Source organism: Danio rerio, chromosome 9 (genome assembly GCF_049306965.1).
Source record: "Danio rerio strain Tuebingen ecotype United States chromosome 9, GRCz12tu, whole genome shotgun sequence".
NCBI lineage: Eukaryota > Metazoa > Chordata > Actinopteri > Cypriniformes > Danionidae > Danio > Danio rerio.
Genome location: NC_133184.1, coordinates 38,143,342 through 38,165,000, shown reverse-complemented (window position 1 = coordinate 38,165,000; position 21,659 = coordinate 38,143,342). Strand labels below are relative to the sequence as shown.

The 21,659-nt window shown below is 33.9% G+C and overlaps 1 protein-coding gene across 4 annotated transcripts in view; it reads right to left on the bottom strand.

Annotated features, from left to right (window-relative positions):
- lrp1bb (low density lipoprotein receptor-related protein 1Bb) overlaps positions 1-21,659 on the bottom strand; it is a 667,407-nt gene that overhangs the window by 239,478 nt on the left and 406,270 nt on the right. For all 4 annotated transcript variants that reach the window (XM_073912904.1, XM_073912906.1, XM_073912905.1 and 1 more), the window contains 3 exons: positions 17,226-17,306; positions 14,341-14,511; positions 4,301-4,480 (listed from right to left, as the gene is read on the bottom strand). In XM_073912904.1, coding sequence (XP_073769005.1) covers positions 4,301-4,480; positions 14,341-14,511; positions 17,226-17,306 — 432 coding nt within the window. The remainder of the gene's footprint in view (positions 1-4,300; positions 4,481-14,340; positions 14,512-17,225; positions 17,307-21,659) is intronic.

Here is a 21,659-nt window from a genome sequence, read left to right as displayed (position 1 = left end):
TACACACAACAAGTCAAGATTTTAGCAAGAAAAAAAATTGCATAATTTGATAGAGTGACTGCATTTTTATAATTTTTTAGAGACATTTTCATCTGGACTCTATATAAATATACTAAAAAAACACATTAAAACTTTTATTTATTTTTTCTTGATTTTAGGTGTCCACTTTTTTTTGGTTTATTATTATTTTCTTAAAATTAGTTCCAGTTTGGGATTTGGTACTGAATTTAATGTACATGCACAAATATATCAACATAAAACATCCTGTAGAAAATATAAAAATAAAAGTGTACTCATTTATGGTGAGCACTGTGTATATTTTAATGTTTGGAATTATTATAAATCACATAACCAGCAAATCAATATATTCAGTAAATCCAAAGAACCAGAGATTTCTTTTTTTTTTTATGGAATCTGCTGTAAAACCCATAATATTATGAGAAGAAATGCTGTTTGGATTAAAAGTAAGCAAGTAAGTCTATAATTGGATCTTTACTGCGGTGATTAATGTTTCTGCCATGCTGTATCTTTGGCCACAATTTTAACCTTAGCTATTGCAGTGCACAGCTTTTTTATTTCTTAAAAAGCCTAGTCGGGAGGAATATCATACTCCAGGATGAGAATGCAAAGCTTCATCAGGCTCAAACTGTTGCACTGAGCTTTTGCTAAACATACAGTACAATATAGCAGAAACATATTTACTGTATCAATATTAATGTGGGGAGCAGGTTTCTGATTTAAAATGTTTAAATATAACAATTATATTGCAAAGATGAAATTCCATCAGTTAAAAAAATAAATAAATTTGTATACACTAGTCAGCTGTTCCGGTGTTCAGTCTACCTTTATCATCAAATAAATAGCTGAACACACTTTAGTCTGTTTCTTTTTTTTTTCCAAGTCTGCCTGTCAAAACAATATAGGATTTGGCATTCAGTGTGTGGCGCAGTGGTCTGGAAAGGGTGAGCACTGCTGCTTTTTAACACATGTTTGACATCAAAAGGCATAGGATGAACAAAACAATGAACAATTCTTGAGCTCTTCTACGGTTTGGCTGAAGATGTCTTTTCAAGGCAATCATTTACAATTAGGGTGACTGCTACATCAAAAAGCCCCGTGCTGATTGATTTCACTAGGGTCTGAGCAGAGCAAACACTTGTGATAGATACAAATTACAGTAAAACATCTTCAAAAGAAACTCACAAACTTAGATTTTGCACATAATCCTTTTTGTGTAGTTGTGAGATGTGTCCTTTTGCCTCAGTGTGTTCTATTTCAGCTTAAGCTACAGCTTTTTTTTAGGTTTATTTTTGTGGTGACTGTTTGTTCCAGCATCCAGGCCCTATTTACACCTTATAAAAAACCTTATTACATATATTCAGATGACTTTTCACTGATACATTCACAAATAGATGGCACTAAAGTATAAATGGGGTGGACAACATTCTGTGCTTGTTCACTTTTGACCGCTTCTAGAGGTAGTTTAAACAGATTTAATAGGATTGCTTTGATGTGCTCGAATGCATTCAAAAAGCAAAAAGAGACCTAAAACTTAAGCATTACAGTATGTGTTACTGAAATGAGCTGACCACGCTCAACATAGAATTGCTACTGATAATAGATTTGATTACATGAAGCAAATAGAAGCAACATTTCTCTTTCAGTGCTGAGTTTTTCAGAACAAAAAACAAGTTATTGCTCTCCATATTCTGTTTGTGACTGGTGTGTTTATTTGTCACCTGATTGACCAAAAGCATACTCATATGAAGTATAAACAGATCTTTAGTGAAAGGTCTACCTGTTTAACCAACCAATAGCAGTTTGGGGTCACAAAGGAGATGTAATTAAACCCATTGTATAAATAACTGAGGATTATAATAAACTTTATTTAACCAGGTAAGTCAATTGAGAACCAGTTCTCATTTACAATGACGACTTGGCCAAGAGGCAACATGAAAAGCAGATGCAGTACAAAGCACTAGGGACACAATACAATAACAACACAAATGCAGATAATAGCATATAAAACCAAAAAAAAAAAAAAAAAAAAAAAACTAAAAAAAAAAGCAAAAAAAAAAAAAAGCACAGTGATCTTGAACTATTGACTGAATAGAATTTTTAAAAGATGATAGTGGAATGAAAGTGCTGAGCTTTAAGGTCTGCTGCAGATGATTCCAAGCATCAGCAGCAGAAAACTGAAAAGAGTAGTGACCAAATGTAGTGCAAACTTTGGGTATGCAAAGGTTAATGAAGTTACTAGAGCGCAAATTTCGGCATGTTTCATGAATGTTAAGAAGTGACTGTAAATATTGTGGAGTTTTTCTAATGTTTGTAATATTGGGTAATCAAGGTACATGTTGTCACCTTAGATTTCTAAGTTTCTAACTGACATTTTTTTTGTCAAAATTGAGTACTCACACATTCTTAATAAATGACAACTTATTTACATTATGGGATTTTTTTGTAAGTTGTTTACATATTAAGACTTTTTATATATATAAAAAAATGTTACACACATATTGTTTGCTATATGGAATGCAAAAAAATTTGAAGCTCATTATCTCAAAATCATTCAGGACACAGATAAAACCTTATAATTCCAATTTGACGATGTGTATTCTGTACAGGTTTTTTAGTGTTTAAATATTTTTTTTGTTATATTATTATTATTATTATTTCATCTTTTCTCTCTTGTATAAATGTAATTTCAACTTGTTTAGAGGGTAGGGGTAGGAATAATATTTGCTTAAATTTCCCTGTAAATTACTTTGTTATATCTGTAAAAGTTTAATAAACAGATAAAAAAATCAGGTCAGTTTTTAATTTTCTCATTTTTTTAAGAAAACTATTTTGTTCATCAAGGGAAAATGTATTCAATGAAAAAAAAAGTTAAATTGTTTATTATTTATTAAAGTTTTCTTGAAACTGCTTTCCTATTGAATGTAGTTTCAAATGAAATTATGACTTTTTAAATGTTTGCTTTTATTACTATTAAAAGTTATTACATTAAAATAATTTTAAACAATTATTTTATAGTGCAATAACATTTCAAAATTTTACAATTTGTACTGCATTTTTGGTTGAATATATGCAGCCTTGGTGATCAGGATAAGCTTATCTTAAAACATTTAAAAAATCCTACTGACCCCAAACTTTTGACTGCTAGTGTATATTTGGGACATTAAAGGGGGCATAGGATGCATTATGTGACTTAGGTAAGTGCGAAAGTTCTCCAGAAACATTTTTATATCCTCATTTATAATCACAGAATTACCCCTGTAAACTTATATTAAACACTGAGCAGTTTACCTATGCCTGTTGCCTCATTACGTACAGTATATACACACTGTCACAATATACATGTTAAACTAACAAAGGATACAGTTAAACAGACCCTATGCCTCTTTAGTGGGTGCTGAATACATTTATTATGCAAATTTCCTGATTTTTGCACTTTGATTAGATATCTCTAGTCCTGGTCTAGTCCATATCCTAAGAACTCTATAAATCCAGTCTTGTTTTTAAAATAAAAGTCCCACATACATAATAAATATAATACAAGTCTATAAACCTAAAAATGGGTGGGGGGGGGGCATTGCTTTAATATCATTAGTAAGTATTGTGGGCAATCATATTTTGCCTGGGACAGGCATATTAATGATGTAGTAGACTGTTAGAGTTTGTGTTTTGTTCTTTTTTTCTACCAATTTTTCACACACAGAAATCCTGAGAATGATGAAACAATTGTGTTTGAGAATCACTGTATGTCGTGTACTGAACTTATATTATTTAACTCAACCTATATCCGTTTATTTTAATTATATGACACCTTTAAGACAGCTTTAGAATAAACTAGTGGTATAAAAATGATGTTTTTCACTATTAGTTACATAATATCGAAGTCTGAATATGGAATAATTGCACTGCTTCCCACAAAAATAAACAAACCAAAAAACACTGTGAAGTACAAATCACTCAAGCTCACAAGTTACACCATTCATCTCAGCTGTTCTGAATAAATACAGATTCCAACATACAGCGGTATTGCAAAGGATTGCACCATGTAAAAAAAAACAGGCTGGATTTATCATCCAACTCAATTTGCAAGAGGCAAAGATAACCGAAAGCTCAAGGACGACATCATGGTATAAAATATCATCCGCTGCTTCACAGAATTTAACAATTTTGACTCATGTTAAATTGAACACGGGGGAAAAAAAGAGCAGTAGGTCAGCGCATGAAATAAATGCGATGTCAGTGCAGTCAAACTATGGTTTTGAGGAACACCTGGTAGGCTTACCTGAGGTTTTGCAGGTGAACTTTGCTTGTGGATCACACATTCTCTTGACACCCTTGCAGTTGGTTTCATCACTGCCATCTTCGCAGTCTTTATCCCCATCACAGCGCCAGCGCTCAGGGATGCAGGTCCCGTCAGCACGACAGTGAAACTCTTCTGCACTGCATTCCACAGGAGGCAATGCTGGAAATTACAAAAAACAACAACAACAACACAAGGCTAATGAGTTGCTTCTTTTTGCCAATCAATCACATTCAGTGCAACCGGTGTAGTCCAATTCCTGAACAAACGACACTAATGGGTTGGCTGTTTTAGACTGTGTTCACACTTAGCAGGTTTAGTTTGAGTAGAATGAACTATCATGTGACTGTTATCTGCTATTGTGGTTCATGTGAATAAGTGTGAATGATGCCATCTGAACCTGTTTCGAGTACTAGTTTGCATCCAAATGAAGGCTGGTGAGGTTTTAACTCAAGTTTGAAACCAACATGGATAAAAAAAAAAAGATTTCACAGTATGAGACCACCAAAAGTATATAATACTCTGATGTAGCTTCTTCTACCATTACAGTTCAATATAAGTGTTAGAAATGTGTCTCCTTGAAGCAGATGTTTACTTAAAATACAATGTGTGCAAGGAAAGAGGAATACCTGGTGCCTAAATTTGACTTCTTTACAGATTTTATAGGCTCTTCACAAGTAACTGACTCACATTGTTAACATAAAGACAAATGTTTTTTAAAATGTTATGGTAATTTGTTATTTTTTATAAGTTAATCAGGTTTCAACTATGTTTTTTTATACATTTTTTATGATATATATATATATATATATATTTGCACAAAATATACAAAATATACAAACAGTCAAAAAAAATAATCTTTTGAGATAGTATGGGATTAAATATCCTCCTCCTATAGAATTGTAAATTGTCAATGTATGTAAGAAAGGGAGACCATGTTTCAAAACATTTACTTTTTGAACCTCTGACAGTAAATTAGATTTTTTTTTTCAAGCTGAATAAAATTCATCATGTCTTTAATCCATCTATGTGTTTGGGGATTAGATTTTTATCCAATAGAAAAAGAATTAAAGCCTTGCCAATAGTGTAATAAAGAAGAAATATGTAGAGCAATTGCTTTTAAGCACAATATTTTCAAGGCTGGTTCCAAAATTGCCAACTGGGATTCAGGTTCAATAAGAAAACCATATATTAAACTAAATGGTATTTTTCCCAAAACCTCCCTAGATTTGACCAGAACCAAAACACGTGTGTGGTTGTGGCTGGTGAATTTGAGCATCTACTGCATGTTGGACTAATTTAAAATTTGTCAAATGTAGCCGATGAAGTATTTTAAAGTGAATAAGGGCATGTCTGGTACAGTGTGATAATGAGTGTACTTTATTTAAAATACCATCCCATTCTGACTCTGTGAAGGCTCTGGTCAAGTCAAGCTGCCAAGAGGTCTCAACATGTTCTAGACTTTGAGGATCTATTGTTCTTTATTTTGAGGATCTATTTCTTTTATTTTGAGGATCTATTTCTTTTATTTTGGCTAGAATAAAAGCAGTTATACATTTTTTTAAGGTCAAAATTAAGGTCAAAATTATTAGCCCCATTTAAGTTATTTGTTTTTTTCTATAGTCTACAAAACAAACCATCATTTTAAAATAACTTACCTAATTACCCTAAGTTGCCTAGTTAACCTAATTAACCTAGTTAAGCTTTTAGATGTTTTTTTTTAAGTAGTTATTAGAAAATGAGTTAAAACTATTATGTTTATAAATGTGTTGAAAAAAAATCTTCTCTCCTTTAAACAGAAATTGGGATAAAAATAAACAGGGGGGTGGGGGTGGCATTAATAATTCAGGGGGGGGTTAATAATTCTGACTTCAAAATTAGTCCGCTACTTGCGGGTTATAAATCTAATAATGCACTAAAAACTCAGGCAACAGGTAATACAGGGAAAGATGTCAATTTTCACTTAACGAAGCTTTAAATTTGCAGAAATCTAAAAAACTGTTTTTGGGCAAAGAAAAAATTAAGTGCAAACTCTTTAAAGAAGCAGAAAATATTACATTGATTTATATAAGTTACGATGAGGCAGCAAGAGTAATCTTTTCAGGAACTGTGTTTTGTTTTAATTTAATTTGTTTTGATAGTTTAATACAGTGTTTTGAATATAATTTGTGTTTATGTTCACAAAAATAACAACTCATTAAAAATACTGTACAATATGTATTGTCCTACTCCTGAAAAAATATTCTATTGGTTCTGTTGGTTCTTTTTACTGTATAAAACATTCAGGGTAACCAGTCCAGTTAAGAGACTAATGCATTCTATGTAAATAAAACAAATGCAGTACAATCAGTGTTGCATACTGATTGTATACTGAGCATTTCTAATAATGAGAACATTTTCTTTTTTAATCAAGCACATCAACACATTGAAAAACATGCACGCTAAGGGAACTCAAAGCATTTGAGTTTAAAAATCAATATTTATGCTATTCATTTTATTAAATATAATACCACTCAAACAAATTATGAATTTAAGATAATCAATCCCACTCCACCTACCCCAAAAGTGTAATTTATTCTCCATCATGCGGTTATAGTTTATGAGTTTCTTTCTTCTGTTGAACACAAATTAATTATTCGTAGAATGCTAGCTGCTAACACCCATTGGCAAAACAGTAGAAAAAGAAAATACTAGTCAATGGGTTTTAAAATATCTTCTTTTGTGCAGATAAAAGGAACATAAAATTATTTAGAACAAGTGAAGGGTGAGCATTCAAGCCGGATTTTCAATTTTAGGGTAAACTATCCATTTAAAGCTGTTAAAGCTTGCTAAAGATAACACAAGTACATCTGCATGTACTGATGTAATCACCAGATTCTATTACTGTGTTGAAGTGCAGACAGCCATTGCCCTTTAAATAAAGGAATACATAGTCTTAAAGGTCTAGTCCAATCGTCAGCCAACAGACTTATAATCCTAATCACAAGGGTAACTCCAAATACTCATAAAATTAATTTTAAAATAAAATAACTTAACGCCTATACATCCGTCCTTTATATCTCAAGCAAAATCACATCAAATAACAAATCACTTTAACGTTTACTCTCATTTATCAGTGAAACAGCAAAGTATGATGGGAACTAGAAATTTGCTGCAGTAAATTCTATTTGAGTTCTGCCTAATTGAATGTGTTTTTAATGAATATCCAGTCATTGCTGAGTAATACATACTTGCTTAATTTAAACAAAAATATTTGACTGTTTTAGAGTTTTGCCATTAATACTGTAGGTAAACAGCACTTTACTGACATTCATGACTTAGGGTGCTTTCACACCTAGACTTTTGTTTCGGAGCTTGGCATGTTTTCTCAGTTATCATGGTTGGTTTGGCATATGTGAAACCAGCAATTGTGCTCGGATCTGCACCAAAACAATCGGTCCGAGATCACCAGAATGAGGTGGTCTCGGCTTGGTTAAAACAAACTGTGGAGCAGATCGATTGTAGTGAGAAAGCAATACTATACAACGAACTAACGAACCAGGCTATTTCACAGTATATTAAGGATATGTAATAGGCATATATGGCTAGATAGAATTGTGAGTAGGGTGGGATGTCATCATTTTTACTGGTAAATGTGCGTTTTATGTCAAATACAACAGTGAAAGCATGCATGAACTATTAACGAGAGCTGATTATCTGTTGAAAATTGACCAAACTGCAGTCTTGGTTTATAATTCTAGCAAACAGCTACGTATGAGAAAGTCTTACCTCTGATTTATATTTGGTGATGATGTCTGTAGATGTCACCATTCAAAATTAAAGCGCAGCTTTTCGCTTATAATGTCTTGCTGCTGACATTATGTGACAGCTGAGCGGGACTCTGACCAATGTGAGAAGTTCACTCTCATGTGACTTGTTTTAACTGTTTTAGTACGTTTAGAAAATTTGCCATGTGAAAGTAAAGCGCAGCAAGAACAAAGTGCAACATTGTAACAATTTTAATCCCTATTTCGGAACAAAACAATCAATCTACAGATGTGAAAGCACCCTTAAACATAATAAATGAATCATTTATAGAACAGATAAAGAAAAATATAAAAGCAAAAGGGGAAATATATTCAGTGTTTAAAGTTTATAAACACGCTCACTTCCTTAGCTGACTTTCATACTGTTAAACTGTGTAAATTTAATCAATTACTCTTCAAGATTTCCTCTTGTCACACTAATAAATATTTTAATATTCTTCCTTACACTGTCAAAGACTTAAAGTAGGCTTCCAGCGCAATGGACAGGGGCAAGGTTCTCTCCAAAAGTACAAGCACAAAAAAAAAAGCTTCTCTCTCTCTTTTATTTTACTAAAGCCTGCCTTGTTTATCAGCTCCTACTTTATTTTGAACACATACAGTTGACATGAGTTTAATATATTTAAAAAAACATGTTTACACACCACTATAGCTCAAACCCCAGCCTGCTATCAAACAAAGCAAACAGAAAAAGACACAATGTAACATAATGAACCCTTAAACACAGAAGGGCTTCCTGCTTTGTTTAAGGCTAATCCTAAGAGTTCCCAGTGTCTCCTCCACTTTACACACACACAGAGCATGTGTTATACAATAATCTGAGCTAGGAGGATACGAGACGGACAACCCCTCAGAGACGGACAGGAGCGAGGACCTCCATCAGGAGCCGGTTTGATGAATGGCTCCAACATTTCTGTTACAAGCTGGTGAGCTGAAAGCATCGGAGGACTCGGCCTCAGCTTTCAGAGGTAATTACAGCAGATTAAAAGATTCAAATCTGTAAGGTGGTTCCCTGGTGAGCTTAGATAAGATTAGATCCGTCAAGTGTAGAAAAAAGAGAGAAAGTTTGAAACTTGTGTTCCCCCAAATTAGGGACATTGCGCCGAGGCAATTACAAGCAACGCTGACTTGATCGCTATCGTTCAGCTCTTTGTTAGCCTGCTAATTAGTCGTGTTAATTCTCTGGAAACCTCTCAGTAGGTTGGTTAAGTTGTTCAAGTACAGCAGCAAACACAAAGCCGTTTTTAATCAATGTTACAGGGAAATTTTACCTCTGGAAAAGCTCTTTAATTACTCTGATGCTACAATGGGGCATACGATGTAACTATAGCTGGATACAAGATCCTTATTATTGGTGAGGTGATCACAATTTCTAAATACTTTCAAGTATAAAACTTATATACATTTAATATGGTATTCACCTTATTCTTTACATACGAGCGGGAGCAGCTATTTGAATCTTTTTGACTTGAGACTTTCGTTCTCATTTATTTCAATTCATTTTTTAGACATTAAAAACAGCTCGTTATGCTGCTTGATGTTGCCAACTTATATTTCCTTATTATATTATATTATTCTACTTGGTCTGTATAGTCAAGTGCAAACACTTGTTTGTAGGGCAAGTAGTTTGACCGTTTTTGGATGTTAATTATTCCTAGCCATTTCTCCCATAGGTGACTAAATTGGAAGTTCTAAAACAATTGCAAAAACAAGCACACGTCCGCATTGAAGAATAAGATCAATACTGGACAATATTTCATTGCCTAATTAAAGTTTGAAGCATAATAGTATATATACACCATAGAGGCAGATTTTTAGTCTGTGGTATAATACATTAAACCCAGGCTTATTCTGAAAAACAAAACATACCCCTACATACATTTCTAGAGAGCGCCAAATACGTCGCAGGAGCTACGTTTTTATTTTATTTTATTTTATTTTTTTGCAGTTTTTGTTTTCGCAAATCAGGCAGAGGCCACTGTGAATGCTTTTTTGAGATCTCAAAGTTTTCTCAGGTGTCATTCGTGCCTTCTTTTCTAGTGCAAATCCACCAGAGGCTGCTGTTGACTGACTGGCTTATCCTCCTCCTCCCCTAAACCTAAACGATAGTATATTAAAAGCACCGATTGATCTGACCAACCCACTTCCCTGAACCCAATCACATTAATTTTAAAAGTAATCCAGAAAAAAAGCCCTCGCTTGATTTTTACGATGTTTTCAGATTTTACCACATTCTCACCCTGTTATTTACTTGTTTATTTTATGTCTTACCCACTTTCTGGAATTGTTCTTCACCAGACTCAAACCCTAACCTCACCGTCAACTCCGCTCTGCATCTCAAGTCCCCTAATGCACGTGGTGAGACACTACTCAAACTGGTAACAGCAGGTTCATACGAGGTAAGCGGTCAGCTGCTAGCTTGAAAAGGAACGACATCATACCACCCCGTAGCATTCGTTTTAAAGATGAAATGCAGCCATACGTACTTCTGACTACATAATTCGCAATCTCCAGAAATGTATATAGGGCTACATTTTTAGAATGAGCCTATGTTGCATATTTTGCTCATGTCATTTGCTTAAAATTAATGCCAATTAAGGCTGATTTGTAGATTCTTGTAATTTTTTTTTATGTTGTATTACTATTTGCACTTGCCCTTGTAGCTAGCTTGCTCTGTATTTTAGAAAATGACACTAAAGCTGAACTTCATATTATGAAATACATAATACACAGATTTTTGTTTTACAAAAGAGAATAGTTTAGGCTTGAGGCAAATAAACATGCACAATACTAGCATACTGGCTGTTTGTTTGTACTTAAACACATACAATCACGCAAATACATGTAATCAAATCTTTTTTAACTAAACAAGAACAGAAAAAATAGAAAAAGATAAAGACTCACAGAAGATGTTGTGGCAAAATGTATCCATCTGACTACAATAACAGTATGCTAAACAAACAGCATATATTGAGGTCTACTTTAATAGTCTCAATATTAACAATATTTTACTCGCTCAGAATTTTATACAAGGTCAATAATTTACTACTTTATATAAGAGCTTAAAAAAAACAAAAAAACAAAAACAGAAACTTGTTTAAAATTACAAATTGCACTTACAGAAGAACAAATCAAATCATATTCGTCTTGACAATTAAAAGCCATAAGTGAAGTTTAGTCAAACTAATTTTGAGAGGAACATGTGCTCCTCTTATGATCGAACACAGCTGGTCGTTCATTACCTAATTCATGATTCACCAATTAGACAAGTCCTAAACCACTATAAATACCCTAAGTTCCATATCACAGCCATCTTTGTTTTGAAGAATCCCCCCTCCACCTCGACTCCTCCTCCTTTCCTAAATGGGTGGCATAGTGGCACAGCGACTAGCACTGTTACCTCACAGCAAAAACGTCACTGGTTCTAGTCCTTACCAAGCCAGACGACATTAATTTGTGGAGTTTACACGTTCTCCCCGTGTTCAAGTGGGTTTCCCAGAGGTCCCCTGGTTTCTTCCCACCACCCAAAAACTTGCAACTTAAGTTAATTGACATCCAAATCGGCACCATAGACATGCTCCAGGTAAGTAGTTATCTCTTAAGAGCAATCACTATCTGCTCGTTGGCTACTACGGCAGGGGAGTTTCAAGATCTACCTGAGCTCAAACTCCCCTCTCACCCTACAACAGGAGGAAGTCCTGGGCTTGAAGATCTTATGAGCTCAGGGCTCTCTCCCGGGACAGCAATCTAAACGTGCTTTACAGTTAATCATCAGCTAAGTGTGAACTCTTGAACAACCATTACAAACAGAAGTGAACAGATGGAGCTCAACTTTATAGGAATTGGTCCCATACTAACAATAAGTTGAATCTAATACAATAAACTATAGATGCCCCACATGCAATTGAGTGGAACAAAATACAAGAGCCTTGGAACATGCAAAAAAAGAAAAGAAAAAATGATTGGCCAACTTATGATTGGTGATGATTGGTCTTATACATGCTGTAACTAGACATTTAAAAAAAAATAGCACAGATGGAGTTCAGTTTTATGGGACTTGTCTCAATGCTAACAATATATTACTGGCTCTGTATTCTTCCTGAATACAACAAAGTTGAAACTAACATAATCAATCCTAGATGCCACAAAGATGACTGAAGATAACAGATAGCAGCAGCCTTCACACATGTTTGAAGCTAGAAATATTCATGAAAATAATAAAAATGCACTTACAAAAGATGCAACATTAAATGCAGTATATCCATCTGACCCATCAACAATTACAAGTTATGAATAGATGGAGTTCATTGCAATTATTTCAGTATTTTACTAAAAGTGAACCCAATATAATCATATCTAAATTGCATGCGTGTGATTAAAGGTAACAGAACACATCAACCTTTTTATAGGTTTTTAAAAGCTGAATAAGTTATTAATGGCACTTGCAGGGTATAAATATATGCATATAACATACACTTACCATAATCAACTATTAGAGAAATAGCATCCACTTTCTAAGTGACATAAGTAATGTTGTTTCTGGGTCAAAGCTTCTACTTGTTTGAATTGAGAACAACAGCTGTGTGAGCGCTATTTATTCACATCACACATTTGGGTTGATCTAAAAACTGACAGAGCAAAACACAGTTTCTGAGCTCACAGCATCGCAGACTTTTTTAATGATTCATTAAAGATGAAAAACTGTCGGGCAATCCGAGATTTCAGTATGGATAATGAAGGTTAGGATCATGATTTTTTTTTGTGGTATTACAGCAAATTGTCAATGTATATTAGCACTTTAAGTTTGCTTTTGGTATCTGGTAAAGTGTTTTGACCTTGAAAATGCGATGACGGACATAAGACTTAACGGGCAGAATTGATTCTGTTAAATATATTTGACTACCTCAGTGTTATCCACAAGGGGAATACACTGATGAATGTAATATAATCAAATCTATTTGATTTACTTTTGTTTTCAGCTTAGTCCCTTTGTTAATCAGGGGTTGCTACAGTGGAATGAACCTCCAACTTATCCAACATATGTTTTATGCAGCGGAAGCCCTTCCAGTTGCAACCCATCACTGGGAAACACCCATACACTCATTCAAAAATATACACCATGGACACTCTTTATTCTTACCTAATTCACCTATAGCACATGTATTTGGGTGAGGAAACCCACGCAAACACGGGAAGAACATGCAAAGTCCGCAAAGAAATGTCAACTGACACTGCTGGGGCTCGAACCTCCTGCTTTTTTGCTGTGAGGCGAGCATGCTACCCACTGCGTCACTGTGATGCCCTATATTATATTATATTATATTATATTATATTATATTATATTATATTATATTATATTATATTATATTATATTATGATATATTATATTATATTATATTATATTATATTATATTATATTATATTATATTATTTTAATTTATATATTTTATATATTATATGTATTTGTTTTTTATTTATTTATTTATTTCTTGTTCAATTAGAATATATTTTTTAACTATTTTTTTTTTTTTTATTAATAATGTCACTTACCAAATAAACAATAACACAATCTGGCACACATATTCTTAAACCAACAACTCAAAAACAAACAAACAAACAAATAAATAAATAAATAACAACCTAATAAACGAAGATTGCAAATAAACAAATAGTCTCCCAAGCTCTATTCAGCTTACATTAAGGCTGATGTCTGGTATGGTCCGTCGCAGCCTTTGCACGGTTGCAGACGCATTGCCGTGGCTGATGCCAATACTGACATGCACCTCTCAAAAAATGTAACTACCCATCGCAACGATGCGTATCACAAGCTCTGTGATTAGTTTACAAGTGTCAAGTCTAAAAAAGGAGCTTCAGATGAAAACTTTTTTTTAGAGTTTATCTAATGATTAAACCTGTTGCATGTCCACCAGCTCCCACCTCAAAAATGAGTGAGTTTTAGCTATTTGTACATTAAAGTAGTGTTCAGAAAAAAACAAAACACAAGCGAAGAAACACGACACAGGGGTACATAAAAACCTACTGCCAGCTAGTGTTTGGTAAGTGTTATTGCAGAGCAACACTAACAGCATGCAGAAGTATCCATGCATGACTAAGTACAAAGCAGGCGCCATGGATAATGGCAATCGCTCAACATAGATGTATAAACCAGCCTTAAGAAAGCCAATAAGTTGGGCAAAGTAAAAAAAAAAAATGTCCTACCAGGAGCAACTCCAGCACACGTCACATTTTCATCACTGAAGTCTCCACAGTCGTTGTCTCCGTCACAGGCCCAGTGGTCCGGGATACACCTGCCGCTGGTGCACTTATACTGGCCATTAGCACAGAAGTGAACACAGCCTGCCTCATCACTGTTATCTCCACAGTCATCATCTACAAACACACAAACACACACAGCACACTCAGTTAGAATCAGACTTTATGCTTTACAGTAAAACACTTCTAACACTAAAGTATTTGTCAATAAACACTAGACTTAAGAAAATAGAAATATAGAAAAATTATTAAATATATATATATACAGTGCATGCGGAAAGTATTCATAATGCTTCGCTTTGTCCACATTTTTTTATGCTACAGCCTTTTTCCAAAATGGATTAAATTATTTTATTTCCTCAAAAGTCTACACACAATATCCCATAATGACAATGTAAAAAAAAAAAAAAAGATTTTTTGAAATTGTTGCAAATTTATTAAAAATAAAAAACCTGAAAAATCACATGTACATAAGTATTGCTCAAAACTTTGATGATGCACATTTGGCAGCAATTACAGCCTCTAGTCTTTTTGAATATGATGCCACAAGCTTGGCACATCTGTCTTTGGGAATTTTTGCCCATTCCACTCTGCAATATCTCTTAAGCTCTATCAGGTTGGATGGGAAGTGACGGTGTACAGCCAATTTCAGATCTCTCCAGAGATGTTCAATAGAATTTAGGTCTGGGCTCTGGCTGGGCCACTCAAGGACATTCGCCTAGTTGTTACTTCATTGATATTTTGGCAGTAAAATACTTTATTATTATTTTTTTTTAAATAAAATAAAAATAAAAAAATATTTATTTTTTTATTTATTATTTTATTATTATTTATACTATTTATTATTTTTTATTAGTGGGGGATCTTTATCGGCGTTAACATGCTGTGTTAACGTGAGACTCTTATCGGGCGATAAAAAAAATATCGCCGTTAATCTATTCTCGAAGTTGGGTTGGGAGCTGGGTCTATTCTACGCAAGCTATGACGATGTTCACCTTGATATTTTAGAGAGAATGTATACCTGGCCGAATTGCACTCCACTGGGCGAGAACAAGTCTTCGAACCTGTGTTTATGCCTACTGTGAAATTACCACATCAAACGTGACGTGCTAAGATGGGTGCAGTTCATTAGAGTGAATCTGATTAATGTTAGCTCCACATCTAACTATCGGGCACCTGTAGAGTTTATGCGTTTGAGTAAAACATATGCAAATAAAATGGATCGGGTGCTTGACGGTGAATGACGGTGTTCGAAAGTCAAACCAGTGAGCCGTCTGACAAAAAAGTGCCCTTCTGAATCAAATAAGCAGAATGCCCTCCAGGATCTTTCACTTACTTCGAAGACACTAACTGACTACGCTTACATGGACAGCTGTAATCTAGTTATTTGCCTTAATAGACAATAATATAATTAAGGTGTTTACGTGAAGTGCTTTCATGTAAGAGTTTCCTGTAATTTTGCGTGACTTTAACCGCAGTTCGCCAGTTTCACCTCCACTCATAAATATATCGTTCATGCCCCCGAGACAAACTGGGGTATTCGACGCAAATAAGGAGTAAGGACTGGTGAGTATGTTGTACACAAATACATCTTATTGAACATCATTTATTTTCATCATCAGTTATCATAGTAAAACAGTTTCTCAAGCAGTTTGTGATGCATTTTGGAAACAGGGGATATGTCCCTGGTCTAATGCGCCACCTGGCTTGAGAAACCCATTATCAAAGACTTACTTTTAGTCATTATTTGGGTAGCACACATATTCTGAATGCCTTCGGCAGAATTTAAATGAGTCATTTTAATATAGATTAATCTAGATTAATTCCAAGATTACAGTGAGATTAATCTACCTGTAGATTAAAAAAAAATATTCATCAAAGGAAATGATTCATCAACTACTTACAATCAGGAAATTAATTTATTAAACATAAGTATTTAACAATCAACTATTTTGTAACATTTAAAATATCTATATTGTCACTTCAAAAGATTGCTGGTAACTGAAAGTATTAATGTATCTCTTAAAACAAAAACAAATAAATGTTCGACTTCAACTTTTAAACAGTGGTATATATGATATAGCTCTCTTTATAACAGGTACTGTCACACAAATTGTGTCGCTCCATCAAAATACAATAAAAAAATAAATAGAATTCATGACCGTTCCACAATTTTAGTACCAGAAAATGGCACATTTTCCTTCAGGGGGTCTTTATCCCTGTTGTGCCTCATGGTTTGCTGCACAATATTAGAAACCACAATGACAAAACAGAGAGAAAAAAAAAACACAGCAGGAGTGTTATAAACAAGAGTCTACAGGGCATCGAATTACGCCAAGCCTCATTTTGTGTAGAAAAAAATCAGCAAGGTGTCCAAAGGCTGTGACCCTGGATAAGACAAACCGCCTCCATGGGCTGACCTTGGCTGAACGCTCACATTTGACAAAGAAAATAAAGAAATAAGAAAAACAGATATAAAAAGAACAGGTTTTATTATTGCCTATGATCGAGTGCTGCGCATTTGCAGACCTTGAGGGCAGGCGATAAATTACAGAGGTCAGGATTTATACAACCCTCCCTTTGAACTGCAATGAAGATATTTCAGATAAAATAATTGGTGAATATTTAATGCTTATTAATGTGATGAATATCTTGATGAAAAAGAAGAAGAAAAAAAGGCTCAGACAGTAGGATCAATGGGCTTAATTGAATTGAAGTGCCGGGTTTTCTTATATCAGCTCTAAAGAAAATAGGCTAATACATCATCATGCTAAATGGAAGAGTAAGTAAAGCAAATGGTAAAGTATTTTCTTACTTCTGGATACACTCACCTGAGTCACAATGCCACTTCATGCTAATGCACCTGCCATTAGCACAGCTGAACTGGCTGAGAGCTTCGCAGGTTGGAAACGCTGTGTGAATGGAGAAAAGAAGAAAAAAAAAAAGAGTGTGATGAACCCTGACGCTTGAACCCAGGCCAATACATCACTGTCTTTTTGATGCACTGGGAAAGAAAAGCCATTTTTCATTTGGCTTTTAGCTTTGAAAAATTGCAAAAGACGTTTGTCCTGGCACAGATTGCTCTGTCATGCTAATAGATTAAATTTGGAGGCTCTTTTGTCCTCGGGAAATTTCGGTTTCTTGCAAGTTTGGAAGCGAACTTGGACCGGCAACTATTCTTTTGCAGTGTATTGCATTTTTAGTTATTTTTTTTAATACAAGTCATACATCAGGGGTATAGTGGCCGTTTTGTGGAAAGCAAAAAACCTTGAAGGTCATACTAAATATCACAGCGAATTATTGCTGAAACCTTGACTTTCAATCACCAGAAATTCAAACAATTGTTAATTTGAACAGTCGTCGTATATAATAAACATATATAAAAATATAACTGGGGCATATCTAGACAAACATAACATATAAAGTCAACAATTTGATTAAAAATAATCATCACAAATACAGTAAATACAAGAAAATTGAGAAATGGTATTGCAATTACAATTAATAGCTTTGAAACTGAATATATTTACACCTATGATGTAAAAGTTGACTTTATGGTAACACTTTACAATAAGGTTGTATTAGTTAATGATAGTTAATGCATTTACTAACATGAATAAACAATGAACAATACATTTTTTACAGTAGTTGTTTATGTTAGTTAACGTTAATGAAAATACAGCTGTTTATTGTTAGTTCGTTAACTCACGGTGCATTAACTAATGTTAACCAACATGAATTTGGAATTTAAAAATGCATGAGTAATTGCATTATGAATATTACATTATGATTAATGATTAATACATGTCCACAATCATTGTTCATACAATCATTGTTCATACATAGTTCATGTTATTAAATGCATTAACTAATAAATCTTATTGTAAAGTTTGGTCGGATTTTCTTTTTTGGCCATGGCTACAGTGCCATCCATCAGAAATGATTGTAATATGTTGATTTGATGGCCATTGGTTGGTTGATTGATTGATTGATTACAACAAGAACCATTACTTATAATTGTACCATTACTTATAACAATTACTTTTGATACATCAACACTAAATTAGAACAATATATAACCTGACTTTCAATCATCAGAATTTCAAACACTTGTTAATTTGAACAATCGTCATTTACAATAAACCAGTCGCACTGCACCCAAACAGGTCTGAGCTTGGATCAAACCGGCGATTCTTTGTATGGAAGATGGTTTCTCTAACAACGTGGCTAAAGACCATGGCCTAAAGACCAGGTCGCTAGTGTATCTTTTGAGGTCAGAGGAGTGAGGTTTACCTGCATATCCTTTTTGGCCTCCGTTACACTCACCTCACTAAACCTAACTCTCATCCCGGACGAGCCCCCACGTGTGCAACCCACTAGTCCTACTGAACCCAACCCGGTCTGAGCTGGGATCATACCAGCAATTTTTGTATGGGAGTTGGTTGCTCTGACAACAAAGCTAAAAACTATAGCATCCAGCGCCTGTCGCTAGAACATCTTTTAAGGTCTTTTTGAGGTTTACCTGCATTGCACTTTACTAGCTTGCCTCTGTTACACTGACCCCCCAAACCTCACTCCCATCCCGGATGAGCCCCCATGTGTATAACCCACCGATCCTACAGCACCCATCCCGATCTGAGCTGGGCTCAAACCAGTGATGCTTTATATACACATATATAAAAACATATATACAACATATGTTTCAAATACATACATTTTACTCAAAACATATACCTTATAACTGTAGTTTATGCAAAGAAACATAAGAGATTTGTTAATCTAATTACAAATAATCATCAAAAATACAGTGAAAACAAAAATATTAATTTAATTAAAAATAATAGCTTTAAAACTGTATATATTTTATAATACATCGTATCCCTGTATTAAGCTAAAAAGCTAAATTTCCATTTTTGGCCATGTTTTCAGTGTCATCCTTTAGAAATCATTGTAATATGCTTATTTGATGGCCATTGATTATTTGCTTGATAACAATTAGAAGCATTATTCTAATTTTGCAACAAAAATAATTTTTAATAACACCAAATTAGTGTATTATATAACTTCTGAAAGATTATTTGACATTAAATACAAGATGATGCAAATACAGTTTTGTTTTCTTGTAATTCTGGGATTGAACTTGGACCGGTAACTATTCTTTTGCAGTGCATTGCATTATTTTTATTTATTTATTTAATATACACAAGTCACACCCCATGGGGTTTAGTGCAGAGGCCGAAACACCCTGAAGGTCACGCAAAATGTCACAGTGAATTATTGCTATTTTCTGGCTAAGGTTAATGAAAAGAAATCACAAACAAAAGGGAAAACGAGACCTCGCAGATGCGGTGGAGAACAGTCAGAGGCAATAAGCACTCGCCAGGAAGCAATAACACACCAGCGATGAGATAGCACGCTGTGTGCGCTTTACTACAGCGTTGATTTAAAGATATCAAAAGGTTATTGTTTCAACATTATGAATTACTGCAGGTTTTGCTATTAACCCTGGGATCATGATGCCATGGGTGAAAATGAATTTCCTTTTTTGTTTGTTTGTTTGTTTGACCAAAATTATTTTAGGGAAAAGGCACCAGTGCGTTAACACGTTTCACAATGTATTCAATTTAAACTGATATATATAAACACTAGTATCTTCTTGTACGCTGATATACTTTTAATACATCAGAGCTCACAAGCGTGCAGGGAAATAGTGATGTGACACACGGTGGAGGAACAACATCTGTTTCTCTTTAAAGTGTCTCTCAGCTCTGTCAAGAAACCCACGCACGGAGTCAAGCAGGTAGTATGTGCATATGCACCGATTAAACCATATTTCAAATCATGAAAGGTAATTATGGCTGTGTGATGATGCATGTGTTTGTAGTGTATTTTTATTGATGCTATAGAATATCATGTCTTCTATTTGTACACGATTATGTACTACATACAGTATGTTTTAGTATGGAAACTGAAATGCGAAAAAAAAAAGAGAACAAGTTTATATGAAATATTGGTGACATAGGCTGTTGTCATTATTGATAATAATTAGAACCAACAATAAGAGTTGATAGTGTACAACTAAATCAGCATTTTAAAATGATTTCTGATATAAGACCATGACTATGCATGCTTGAGCATGGGTATGTTGAGTATTACTGTGTTTCTGCAGAGTTTTACTGCATTTTTAAATGAAATCCAACCTTGCTGAGCAGATGGGATTAAAAAAAAGTTCAATCAATATTTATCCCACATTTTTGCCAACCAATATTTATATGAATATATTGTCCATATGTGTGTTTCTGCAAACACATTTTCTGACAGCAAAAACACAATTTTACTTCACTAGTCAAGTCATGTCGGCTCCATTGTCATTTCAAAAATATACAGTGCAGTACACGGTGAAACGAAACAATGTTCCTCCAGGACCAACGTGCTACATCAAACAACATGAATTGACAACATAATACAGGACTACACACTACTATAAACAACTTATAAGAATGAAATAAAACTTTTTAATTTAAATTTTTAAATAAACTAAAATAAAATAAATATTATAAAAATAAGAATAAGAGCACAAAGTGTGGTTTGTGCAACATTTAGTGCAAATAAGACAGGACAGACAAGACAAGACAAGACAAGACAGGACAGGAAACAGTAACATTTACACTACGAATGCTGTGCAAATATTGTATCAAGTATAAATACTGTACAGATAAACATTTGTCATTGAACATTTGTCTACTTTTACTTTGTCTTTTAGTTTGTAGTTTAGTTTTGTTCTACAGTTTCCTGCTTTGTTTCCCGCCATGTGCTCCTTTGTGCTTTTGTCATGTTTTCATTGGTTGCATCTAGGGATGCAATGATAGATTTTGGTTGTATGGTTATAGTCTGAGGAATAATCACAGTTTCACGGTTATCAAGCATTCACTACTTTTAAAAGTAATTCAGAATTAAAAGTTATTCATTATTATTATTATTATTTTTAGTTTAGAAAATACAGCATAAAATAATAATAAAAACAAACAATAGTGCATTTCTCTTTGGACTTAAAAATAAGTTTTAAATGTTTTTGGCATTTAAACACAAGTACTCATTTTACACTGAAAATAAATGAAAGAACAATGACTAAATAAATAAATAAAAATAAGAATAAATAAAAAAAAATTATTTGTCTAAAGTAAATCTCAGCTACATATTTGCTAAGTATTTCCCTTTTAAAAAGAACAAACATAGTCAAAGGGTGCTGGACCTCTGTTTGAAAG